The sequence below is a fragment of the Anabrus simplex genome, chromosome 1 (assembly GCF_040414725.1).
Source record: "Anabrus simplex isolate iqAnaSimp1 chromosome 1, ASM4041472v1, whole genome shotgun sequence".
NCBI classification, from domain to species: domain Eukaryota; kingdom Metazoa; phylum Arthropoda; class Insecta; order Orthoptera; family Tettigoniidae; genus Anabrus; species Anabrus simplex.
Genome location: NC_090265.1, coordinates 1,492,559,503 through 1,492,573,025, shown reverse-complemented (window position 1 = coordinate 1,492,573,025; position 13,523 = coordinate 1,492,559,503). Strand labels below are relative to the sequence as shown.

The 13,523-nt window shown below is 39.1% G+C and overlaps 1 protein-coding gene across 1 annotated transcript in view; it reads left to right on the top strand.

Annotated features, from left to right (window-relative positions):
- Nucleotides 1–13,523, top strand: part of Cbp80 (Nuclear cap-binding protein subunit 1) — a 191,935-nt gene that overhangs the window by 160,202 nt on the left and 18,210 nt on the right. Inside the window, exon 14 of the mRNA XM_067137981.2 lies at nucleotides 12,802–13,081. Coding sequence (XP_066994082.1) covers nucleotides 12,802–13,081 — 280 coding nt within the window. The remainder of the gene's footprint in view (nucleotides 1–12,801; nucleotides 13,082–13,523) is intronic.

Below are 13,523 nucleotides of genomic sequence, written 5' to 3'. Positions count from 1 at the left end.
CCAACTGGCCCACGGTTAAATCCCTCGAGGAACCGTTAGCCCCAGCACATAATTTAATATATAAATATTTCTTACTCTATTCCTTATTGCTGAGCCCAGCATACCTTACCTCCTCCGCTGTGACTATGTTTACATTATTTCGCTGGTGTTGCAACTTTATCCTTGCTTTCGCTCTTACGTCCACCAATCATCACGTAACCTTATGCACTCAGCATTTTTATTGTTCCCTGACCTAATCTTGATCAAACTACTGCAACAACATTCCACAATTGCATACCAACCCGCCATAACACTACGTTTGCCAACCTGCATTCCTCTTTCAAACTCCACCTACTATACAGAAAAGGAAAAGAAAAATAATACACTTGCACCTCCACACTGATCTCTCTCAACACTTACTTTAAATGCCATTTCTCCTTCAGTCATTACATAAATCCCTCTCAACACCACATTTCAATAGATCTCTCTCAACACCAAAAACCAAGCCCTATTAAAATCACCTCTCCGACTCCAAAAATTCAGCAATAAATAATCCATTTAACAACCAAACCATCTTCACTTACAAATATCAAAACTCTCTCTTACCATCACTTCTTCTTCACCACATTTCAACCTCCACCTTCATAATTCTCCTCCCTCTCAGCACTCACATATTATAGCAATAAATAAACATCCACCATCCACGTTTAATACCCCCAAATACCACTTCCGCCCCATCTCATATATCACCTCTCCATCTCCAAATTTCACCAATCAAGCTATCTTCAACTACAAATACCACACACTCATATACCATCGCATCCTTCAAAATACCACTTCATCTTCACCTACAAATACCAAACACTCATATACCATCGCCTCTCCAACACCACCTTTCACATCTCCAGTATTCATAATTAAATGATCACATTTACCTACCAAGCCATCTTCCACATTACGCCACCAAACCAAAATTTCACCTATAAATACCAAACACTCATATCTACCGCCTCTTCAACACCACCTTTCACATATTATAACAATAACAACTTCATCCACACACAAATACTATTGCATCCACAATATAATACCAACACATCACCTCATATACCACCTCTCTATCTCATACCAAACACCACTGCAATCATAAATACCAAGCCCTCAATAACTTCCAACACCACATTTCAGCAATATAACACCAACTCCACCTCATATACCACCTCTACTTCTTCGACCATTACACTCACCTTTTGCCATCCACCATCTTATACCACCACTTCTCCAACACCACATTTCAGCCCTATAACACATCATAACTTACATACCACTTCTCCATCACCACATTTCAGCTTCCACAAATAAATACCATCATAACTTCCAACTCCACCAACACCACCTCCATCTCTTACTTCTTCGACAATCCTGCTCTTAATTACTTACTTACTCACTTTATTATTGTTTTTGCTTCTTGTTACAATACCCTCATTACTATTTCTCCCTCCGCTCAAACTCTGCTCGTTTGCTATCCTTCTGCCCAAGCCTCTATCCCAACTCAGATAGCGCCACCCCCTGGTTGCCTCTGACGTCACCTTTTTACCCTGCGCTTCTCTTACTTCACTGCTTTCACTCCCCTGCCTTTCTTCTTCACTGCTTATGGTTACCTTTACACTTGGCACCTCTCCCTGGGCTTCCTCACTGTTTATGATCACCTTTTCACTTGGCACCTCTCCCTGACCTTCTTCACACTGCACACTGTTACTAATATCTCGCCTCACTTCCCCACCTTACGTTGGACTACTCACTTTTTCTTCGTCTTCTTTTATCCTCCTGTCCAAGTCAATCTATTTACAGACCAGTTTCTCTTCCAATTTCTGCCTGCTACCACTAATTCTTGCCCTTTAATAGTCGCTCTCAGCCCTTGATTTATTTATTGCACGAATCTTGTGTTTTCTGAGTATTTTCTCGTTCCTAATTGCCTCCCATCCCACGTCTCTCTTGATCCATATTTTCTCTCTCTGCACATTACTCGCATTTCTTATCACTGCATCAGCCATCAACGTAGAAAACAGTTCTAGTTTTATAGGCCTGTTGCCCCTAATTTTTCCCACTCTCTGCACATCGTCTATATCCACTTCACTAAAGTTAAGTTTCAATATCTCCTGTATTAAGTCCACTACTTTATAAGTCATAAGTACTTTGTCTTCTCTCAACTCCTCAGTCACACCATATATAAATAAGCACTTCTTTCTTCGATATAAAGTATTGGCTTCTACTTCTGCTTTCAGCTTCAAATTCTCCTCTTCTAATCGTCCTATTTTTTCCCTTAATGTTCCAACTTCTTCGGTGTTATGTCTCACTTGTGCTGTTATATCTTCCGTTTTTCCTCTTAACCATACCTCCATTTTTCCAAACTCCCTGGTTTGTTCTTTAATCATATTTTTAATTTGCTCAAAAGGGCAAACTTCTTCCACCACCTCTTTTACGGCTCTTTTGAGTGCGTCCATATTTTCCCTTTTCCTCATTTCTACTAGGTGCCGGGCCTGGGTTCAGCTCGACCCCCCCGATGCATAGCAAAATTATAATCACCGCCGCTGATAGCAATAGTTCTCCTTTTCTCTCCAAATCCATTTTACACCCTCCTAATTTCATTTCTTCTTTCTTCATTCTTCCCTGCCATCTTCCTACCGTCGCCCTGTACTGCTCTACACCAATCATTGTCGGCTCACTTCTCCACAACCTTCCTGCACTCCGCACTTTCACACACACCTCCCACTCCCGGGACCCTCCACTCAATGCAACCTCACTCGTCCGTGGCTTAGGCAAGACTGCACTACAGAAATATCTTGAAACAACAGTGTGTAAAGATGGAAAAAAAAAATATGCATCCTATTGGAATGCTGCATTAAGGGCAGCTTGTAAACATAAAAAGAAGTCATATCAAAAATGGTTCTAAACAAGAACTGGTGTAGATAAGGTACAGTATACTGAGGAAGGAAATAGAGCTAAAATAATCCTAGAATCCAAGAAGGAATCATGGGAAGATTTTGGAAATAACCTGAAAAAGCTTGCTGGGGAAACATTTCTAGATTATTAAAAAAAAGGAATTTTACAAAGGAATGGGAAAAGGAAATTAATAACATTTTGGGTAAATCATATAAACTTATTATATATCCTTGGAAATCACTGGCAAGATGGAAGATATGTTTTTTAAAATCTTTAAATTTGAAAGAGAAATTTATGTTGAAGTTACAAATAGTTCAGTGGGAGGAGGATAATGTTAGCAAATAAATTAGCCTATGCTTTAGAAGGTGGACAGGATGGTAAATAATCTACAGTCTCATAAAGCAGCAGAAATAAATGAAATAGACATAAAATGGTGAAATGTAGTGGGAAGGCAGGGATGAAATGGTTTTGTAAGTACGGTAATGAGATTAGCGTGACTGAGTAAGATACCTTCTAATTGGATGAAACAAAAATTGCACAAGAATAAACAAGGGAACAGGAAGGTCGCCAACAACGATCAAGGTACTGTATATTTCTTTGATCAGCTTACCAAATATTATCAACTATAACCAAATTTCTGTGTTGACCCAGGACAAGTAACATGAAGCAAAATGTTAAACATCCTGAGAGGATTTTAGATACACCCAAAATAAGTATCAGTTCTGGCTGAAGACAGACTGTGTTATATAATCATTGTATCACTATTCTACCATTCACTTGTGATAAAAGAAAGGGCTTGTATGATACATGGGCCAAAAGTGGGATCGTTATAGTGAAGTTTTTAAACTTGAATAGTTAGTTAAAACAGAAATATGAGTGGGTAGTTTGATCTGACCATCTTTGAGGTCTAGTTTAACAGAATTTGATTGCCCTATGTGAAAATATTGCAGAAGCCCAGTGTCATGATTGGCAGTATGCCCTGTCATTTGTAGATTTATGTCGTCAAAATTGGCCAGGAACTGCTTTCTCTCATGTTTCAACATAATTTGGACATTACAGAAATAGAAAAGCAACAAATTGAGAAAAAATTCAAACCGAGCTGTCTCGTGGTCACGGCTGAAATTTTTTACTTACAGTAGTACCGTATTATAATTGTCGTCAAAATGAAGTATATAGTCAGTATAAGTGTGAAATGTTATTGTTGACATTTTATTTCTTAATTCCAAACAAATTTACACATGTTCAAGACGAAGTCAGTGTACGATGGATCTGTGATGTGAAAAATAACGTGTATATAACAAGAGATAGATGTCAGTCTTATGTGAATAAGGTAAATCTATATTTGAACTACCCAGAGTTGTGTGGGATCCTCATTGGGCAGATTATGTAGAATGAAATGCATTTTCATGAAGTTTAGAGCATGTTAGTTTATTTTGGCATCAATATTGAAATTTCCAACTAGTATAAGGGGCACTTATCAGCTATCATGTCTTCACTGATCTCCATTGTAGTCCCAGAGTAGGCCATCATTGCTCACTCCATACAGCAACATTTCCAAATCAGAGATTGAAATGTTGTGATGAATATTCATACAGTCCAATTACCTTGGTCCCTCTTGAGTGGTTCCACTCCATGGGTGTTCGTCATTCATCATGTTATTTTGGTTTACGTCCTACTAACTACTTTTATGGCTTTTGGATAGGCAGAGGTGCCGGAATTTAGTCCAACAGGAGTTCTTTTACATGCTTGTAAATCTGGAACATGAAGCTGACATATTAAAGCCCCTTCAAATACCACCAGACTGAGCCAAGATCAAACCTGCCAAGTTGGGGTTAGAAGGCCAGTACCTCAACCGTCCGAGCCACTCAGCCCAGTCGTGGGTGTTAGTTAATGGGATGCCAGATGTTTCTCACTTGATACCCACCATCTCTGTTCATGTTGAACAGATTGTAATGAATCACCATTGCTTCCATCATGAGCCCTGATGGGTTGTTGTTTTCGATCTTAACCTCAGTGATGTGGTGTCCTGTACAGATGGCGAGCTCCCTTAATCATGACAGAGATTTCTCATCTTGGATGTATTTAATATGTCCTGCAAGCCTAGATTTTATAGTCCTGCCGGTTTGACCGATTTAGACTCGGTCACACTGATGACATGGGACATTATAAACTCCAGGTTTATCAGTGGTAGGCAGACTCGTTGGCTGAATGGTCAGCGTACTGGCGTTCAGTTCAGAGGGTTCCAGGTTTGATTCCCGGTCGGGTCGGGGATTTTAACCTTCATTGGTTAATTCCACTGGTCCGGGGGCTGGGTGTTTGTGCTGTCCCCAACATCCCTGCAATTCACACACCACACATAACACTATCCTCCATCACGATAACACGCAGTTACCTGCACATGGCAGATGCCGCCCACCCTCATCGGAGGGTCTGCCTTACAAGGGCTGCACTCGGCTAGAAATAGCCACATGAAATTATTATTATAGTGGTAGGCAATAGATCTTTCACATTGCACATCAACTGTCCTATATACTCTATAACAGTTATTCAATATTATTAATTTCTTAAGTGATTTAGAAATTGGGGAAGTGCTCCATTTTGTGTATTGTTTGTTAATATTGTGAAAATTCTGATAAAACTTTTTTTTTTTACAAGTTGCGACTCCCCTCCCCCTTTTTTTTACGAGTTGCTTTACGTCGCACCAACATAGATAGGTCTTATGACAATGATGGGGCAGGAAAGGGCTAGGAGTGAGAAGGAAGCGGCCGTGGCCTTACTTAAGGTACAGCCCCACATCATTTGCCTGGTGTGAAAATGGGAAACCACAGAAACCCATCTTCAGGGCTGCCGATAGTGGGGTTTGAACCCACTATTTCCCAAATATTGGCCACACTTAAGTGATTGCAACTATCGAGCTCTGTGGGGATACATTTATATTGTGGAACTCTGTAAGAAGTATGTATTAGCCACTGCTTACTTTGTGCATTAAGACAGTGGCGTGGTGAATATAGCTGGGAGTGGCTACTTTTTCGGAAGAGTTTGAATGACATCTGAAGACTGAAGTTGAGAGGAAATGAAATGAGAGCAAAATGAGACTCTCCATTGTTATTACTGCACTTGTCATTATGAGAGAGTATTTGTCACCACTCTTTGCATCTCTGTTGTTGGAACAGTAAACTGCTCTAACTGGCTGGCTGTGGTACTGCTGTACGCCAGTTGACAACATTTGTTACTCGTTTATTGACCTGGTGTCAAGGTCTAGACAGTACTCATAATTATGGCATGTGTTTGGAAAAAGTTAATGGTATATTTTCAGCTAGTGTTCAGATCAGTGTAATTTTATTAGCGTAATGTACTGTAAGAACAAAACCCTGTATCAGTAGTGCAATTTGTGTATATCTACGCAACCAAAGTGAAGGGTCATTTTTTTGTGCACTGTTGTTCCAAGTGATAACTACAAATGGTAGTTTATCAGCAAATTATTTTCTCATACACTTTATTTCGAGTTATATTTCTTGTATTAAATTCGAGGAGAATGTCTCGGTTTGTTTCGTATTAGGGTTCAGTTTATGTGTATAATGCTGAATCGTGCCTGTGTAAATTTTTCACAGAATGTAGCTAGTTATTTCATAGTCAGACTGGAGTTATTTTGGGTAGCTAACCTAGGTACTGTTGCTAACATTCTAGTCATTTTCAGGGTTAATTAGGTAAGGCGCAAAGCAAATGTTCCAAAACACAGCATCATATACATGCTCTGCGAGAAGAGAAATTCATTCATCAAGGGATCCACTTTGGTGAACTCTGGCACCTATTTGTGGACATTTGTTTTTGTTTTTTTGGTAGAATCAGTAAAATATAAAGTGATGCCCAACTGTGAGGCAAGTGTTTTAACTATAAAATTACAAATGGCAACCAACATGGTTGCAGTTATATTAAAGAACTTCCGAATGGAGAATTCCAGGAGAATATCTCGCGGCCTGGTAGAATTGGTACCAGAGCCTGGTGATTGAGAAACACAGATTCAATATGATTTACTTCAATTTTATATTCTGTCATGGTTTATGGTGGGTTACTGTAGTCACGTCTTAGTTCGTGAACCATGGGCAACGGCTAAGTGGCCTAGTAAGTGGTCCTGAGAGTCGGGATACCAGTTGCTATGGAATGGGAGTGGGCATCTCGGACATATTCTGAATCATGGCCCTCCTTGTGCTCAGGTGGCGAGGACTCTGCAATCAACCATTGGTCCCTGACCCCTTAGAGGAGAGATCCTCACTTGGACTATCTGCAAGTGAGGGTAGCTTCCTGCTTCACAGAATTTTCATCCAACACGCTCAGAACGTTTTAAGCAAGCCTCGGACCTATGGAAGTAACGTAGTCCCACTCCATTTTGACAGGCGAGGGACTCCTCCTTGGGAACAACTAGGTGAACGAAATGGAATCAGACAGGGAGCTATCAATATTACTGGGGCTTATGGAAGGAAGAAAGTAGAACTGGTTGAGTCAGCAAAGAGGATGCATCTAAATGTGTTAGGAGTTATTGATATTCGGGTAAGGGGAGATAACAAGGAAGAGATAGGAGATTATCAGGTTTGGTTGACGGTTGTTAAAAAGGGAAGGGCAGATTTTTGGGGTAGGACTGTTCATCAGGAATACTATTGCACGCAAAATAGTTTCTATTAGGCATGTAAATGATCAAATGATGTGGGTAGCTTTGGCAGTTGGAGGAATTAGGATGAGAATAGTCTCAGTGTATTCACCATGTGAGGGTGCAGATGAGGATGAAGTTGACAAGTTTTATGAATCATTGAGTGATATCGTAGTCAGGGTCAACAGGAAGTGCTAATGGACGACTTCAATGTGAGAGTTGGAAATCAAACTGAAAGATAGGAGAGAGTGATTGGTAAATGTGGGGAAGATATGGAAGCTAATTAGAATGGGAAGTGTTTGCTGGACTTCTATGCTAGTACGGGATAGCAGTTACAAATACATTCTTCAAGCATAAGGCTATTCATCGCTACACATGGGAGGGTAGGGTCACCAGATCCCTTATAGACTATATCATAACCGATTTGGAATTCAGGAAATCTGTCAGGAATGTGAGGGTATTCCAGGGATGTTTTGATGATATAGACCACCATCTGATATGTAGTGAACTAAGTATTTCTAGGCCTAGGATAAAGTGAAATCTGTCTGTAGACAGGTAAGGGTACGAGGAAATTAGACAGAAGTACATGGATATCATTAGTGAAAACTTCCAAACAGTGGACAGTAAAGAGGTTCAGGATATAGAAAGAGAATGGGCAGCATACAGGAATGCTGCAATAGAAACAGCAAGGAAATGTCTAGGAACAACTGAGTGCGAAGATGGGAAAAAGCAAACATCTTGGTGGAATGATGAAGTGAGAGCAGCTTGTAAACATAAAAAGAAGGCATTTCAGAATTGGCTCCAAACTGGGACTAATGCAGACAGGGAATTGTATGTAGAGGAAAAAAACAGAGCGAAACAAATAATTGTCTCTGTTGGTGGTATGAAATAAAAATAAATAAAAAGAAGTCACGGGAAGATTTTGGTAATAACTTGGAAAGGATAGGTCAGGCAGGAAGGAAACCTTTCTGGATAGTAATAAAGAATCTTAGGCAAGGAGGGGGGGAAAAAAAGAAATAAATAGTGGTTTGGATAAATCAGGTGAACTCATAACAATGGAGAGATGGAAGGAATATTTTTAATATCTTCTCAACGTAAAAGGGTATCTTCCTTGTGATGTCACAAACAACCAAGCTCATGGGGAGGAGGACAATGATGTTGGAGAAATTATACTTGATGCAGGGAAAGGATAGTAAATAAACTCCATTGTCATAAAGCAACAGGAATAGATGAAATTAGAACTGAACTGGTGAAGTATAGTGGGAAGGCAAAGATAGAATGGCTTCGTACAGTAATAAGATTAACATGAAGTGTACGAAAATTCTTATAAACTTGGAATTTATAAGGGAGACAGTGATATATTGTTAAAAAGGCTAGTAATTTTGAACATTTTAAAATATTATAATTATTAGAATTTTGATATTATTGAAGTTGCATCTGGTTGCCAGGAAGCATGCCAATACTGGGATATGTGCAGCAATTTGACAATTGTAGCATATTTAACAATCGAATGAATATTAACCTTCCTTTTTCCTTTGTTAAGCTGGGTCTTAACTTACATGGTTGGGTCCCTGGGACCCAAGACTATTTTCTTTCGTGAATAAATTTTCATACGTTGGCCGCACTGCGCTTAGCATCTCTGTACTTTCCTCCCTCTCAGTCCTCTGTCTGACCTTGACAGATGCTGACACGTTTACAGTTTCCTTGTGTGCGCAATTAAAGTGTTCGAGTCCCTAGGATCCATCTGTGTAAGTTACGGAAAATTCCGTAAATCTGCGTCTCTTAAATTCTTGCGTGTGTTTTGGGGCACATAATGGCACTAACTAACGAAGTTCGTGTTTCATTAGAGGAGGATATAAGTGACATTTCAGACTGTGAGAGTGAGTTTGAATTCAGTGAACATAATTTCAACAGTTGTGAAAGTGAGGATGAGGTTAATATGGAAAGCGATCAAAACACACCGTCAAGTTCATTTTATGGTTGAAATGCTCATGTAATTTACAATGGTATTCTGCCAAGAGAGAGGGATACACAATGCAGGTCATTTTTGCTGCAGTTGGGAAAGCAGCTGATCTCTCCACTCCTGGAAGAGAGAGCCACGAACCTGAGTCTCCCACGGAATTTACGAGGTATGGTATTCCACTGTTTGGGTAAAGAGGAGCCGCAAGGGATCTGTTTGGTGCCACCCAAGCCAGAAAAATCAAAGAGAAAAAGATGTTCCCAATGTCCAGTAAAGAAATACAGAAAAGCCTGCCGAGCATGTGACAAGTGCGAAACTCCACTCTGCGGGTCTTGTGGAACTGTGATATGTTCAAAGTGCGCTGAAATGTGAAGATATTTTCAAATTGGTTTTGTTATTTGATATTCCAATGTCACTACTTTCATGTTTATTTGTTTGGCTTTTCCCATTGGTTGTCTGTATATCAGCACTGTTGTGAGAACACTTCAAGCATACATTGAAATGTAATAATTTCTAGTATGAAGAAAACGTTTGTGATTTTTTTTTTCTTGAGATATACTGGGTTATTTCAAAGACGATCTAAAACTTGTGTTATTTTGTGACAAAAATTTGTAAATAATATGAAATTCAATCAACAAATGACTCCAGGAAGTGAATTTTTTATGGGCACGGTTCTCAAAATTAATATGTAATGTAAAAATTGATTAAATAAAAAATGTGAAAAGAGAAGGAAATGTAAAATCTATATTTTCATTCCAGATGAGGTTTATAACTCCTGAAATTGTATAAAGTATCTGGAAAGTTATGCTTTACGAGAAAAAAAGATAAATTTGCCGTTGGGTCCCTGGGACCCATCGGTGTAAGTTGTGTAATTTTATTTCACTGTGCAAGCTACAGGTTAAAAGATCTCTCATCATGTAATATCACTTTGTCAAAAAATGGCACTCGTAACTGTTTGTTTGAGATACTTTTTTGTGGAAATAATTTTTCCAGTTGCCCACAACACACTTATTAATACCATAAGAACATTTCATACCCTTCAGTTAAGATCTTAAATGAACTTCTGAAGGATTGAGTGTGTTGGCTACGCGATTTGAATTGTGTAACTGTTAGCTTGCATTCAGAGATAGTGGGTCAAATCCCACTGTCTGTAGTCCTGAAGATGGTTTTCCATGGTTTGCCATTTTCACACCAGGCAAATGCTAGGGCTATACCTTAATTGAGACCATGGTCACTTCCTTCCCAGTCCTATCCCAGCATCACAATAAGACCTGTTTGTATCAATACAATGTAAGCAAATAACCAACTTCTGAAGATTTATAACCTTCAGGAGATTTAATCATCATTACAGTGAATTCATTGTCGTACTGCATTCCCTTCAAACCCTTTACTTCACATTTCTTAATTTTATCTACTATCAGTTTCTTTCTGCTGAGGTATTTTGCTTGGAACTCTTGTTACTCCTATTTACTGTATGTTCCTGACTCCTCTCCAGCTCATTTATTCTGGCCTTGGCTACAGACATCTTACTCTTTGTTCTTGTTATATTCCTGTTCAAAAGCTTATGTTTTCCAAATGATGTTAATCAAATCTTTGTGTTTATTAAATGAATAAGAAGTGGAAGTGAAATTAAGACTGGCATTACTTATTGAGAGTGACGGTTGTGGTAGTGATTATTGTTTTAAGAGGCAACTGGGCAACCAACCTTTATTAACATTATGTAGGATGCTAAAGGGTTTATTGTGTCACCTATTCAATACATATAAAATTTAAACATATAGGAATTTATTATTAATTCCATTTGAGACATGTTTCGCCCTTCATTGAGGGCATCATCAGTCAATTTTTATCACTTTATTAACATTAATCGGGGAAAAAGAATGGAAGGGGTCTAACGCTTCAAAAAATGAAGGTATTGGCCAAAACAAAGACAAGGGCCACCAAGGGCTTGATAATGAAAGGCTCCCTAGGCCGTCTGGATCACAAAAGAACAAGACTTCACCAAGAGAGGTCGGATAGGATAGATTAAAGTGTTACTCATTGTGAGGGATGAACGAAAGGTTTCAGGGTTAGACCATCAACTTTTGTAGCTGGCAGTGCAAATATGCTGTTATTTGCTGAGCATTACTCTCTTCTTGGGGGTTTACTTTTCCTAACCTTAGTATTAAATATATCAGTAGATTTTGGAAAATGTGTGGTACTGCATTCGATGGTAAATACCATCTCAGCCATGGAAATTCTGTCTCCTTGCTCTTAATCACAAATTTATCAGCCTTAATAATATACAGTATTTATAATATAAATAAATATCAAACACGTAGAACTTTGCAGTGAGATTTCTGTCCTTCCTAGGAATAGCATTTGTCTATTTCAAAAACCTCATTCTAGGCAGAACTGAAGATGGTTTTCCAAGTTTTCCATTTTTGCACTAGATAGTTAGAGCTGTATCTTAAGGCCACAGTCGCTTCCTTCGCAATCCTACCTGTCCTATCCTATCATTACCATTAGACCTCTCTGTGTTGGTACAATGTAAAACCCATAGAAAAAATAATTTGGGTGGTAAAAAGAAATGTCTTGCCTCATTATTGCCCTTGTAGCCCGACCCACAGCCCATTATTAGAAAGCAACAAGGCATGTCTCCATCACAGCAATAAGAATGTACTCTCAGAAATACACTTTAAAATTTCACTCGACCGGGCGAGTTGGCCATGTGGTTAGGGGCGCGCAGCTGTAAGCTTGCATCCAGGAGATAGTGGGTTGAACCCCTCTGTCGACAGCCCTGAAGATGGTTTCCCGTGGTTTCCCGTTTTCACACGAGGCAAATGCTGGGGCTGTACCTAAATTAAGGCCACGGCGGCTTCCTTCCCACTCCTAGGCCTTTCCTCTCCCATCATAGCCAGAAGACCTATCTGTGTCAATGCGACGTAGAGCCAGTTATAAAAAAAAGAGTCACTTGAACACTCACACATCCACGAACATTAAAATTAACTCAAACTTTCCTACATGACACGAGGTACTGCATTAGCAATTAAAGCCACTAGCAATTGTCACACCACAGTTTCAGCCAGACATACAATACCTACGGCAGACAATGGCAAGGTACAGGTGCACAGAAAAGTGATCACACTCTCTCTTCTATATATTATGCTAATATATTTAATTTCATAATTATAACTTCAGTATAATAGTAATATCCTGGAGGAAACATTATAAAATTATTAGTATTTTCTCATATGACATTGCTTGTTATTTAACAACTTTGGTTATTTTTCAGACTGTACCTGTGGGAAATTTTACATTTGACCATCCGCAAGATGAATAAACATGTCAGCCGCTTGACTCGTGAACTGGGAGAAGCTCGGGAACGCCTGAGGCATGCTGAGAGTGAGAGTGAAGATTCAGACGAAGCAGAAGGAGCAGAAGGAGGAAACAGTAATTCGGCACGGAAAGGCGATGACAGAGAAAAACCATCAGAAGAAATGGTTGAGAGAATGGAAGAGAGGTTAGAGGCTGCACAAGCAGACCAAAAGAATCTCTTCCTCATTATATTCCAGGTGAGGTTATTGGGTTTTTATATTTGTAAACTATGATTTACCTTAGCTGCTTTGTAAAAAAAATTTTAATCTTCAATTGAAGGGTCAGGGCAAAAAAGCAGGAGAGTCAATATTTGTGCAACTTGAGAAAAAGCAACTTTTGTGCTCGACTTCCCTAGTTCTTTCCCCTAACAGCGAAACTTTAGTGCTAATTTCTCCTGACTCGCCTGCTTTTTTTTCCATTTCCGACCCCTCAATAGATGCGCATGATCACTCTGAAGCGGACAGTAACAATATCTCAATTTCGATAAAAAAATGACTTACCTGGTTTTTTCCCCCGACCCTTCAATTATGAAACCATAGATTTAGTTTCAAATATAAAATAACATTCAAAGAAGATTAAAATAATATTCAAAGAAGATTAATTATGTCTTTGTTATAAAAGTGCCATTGATTCCTGAAT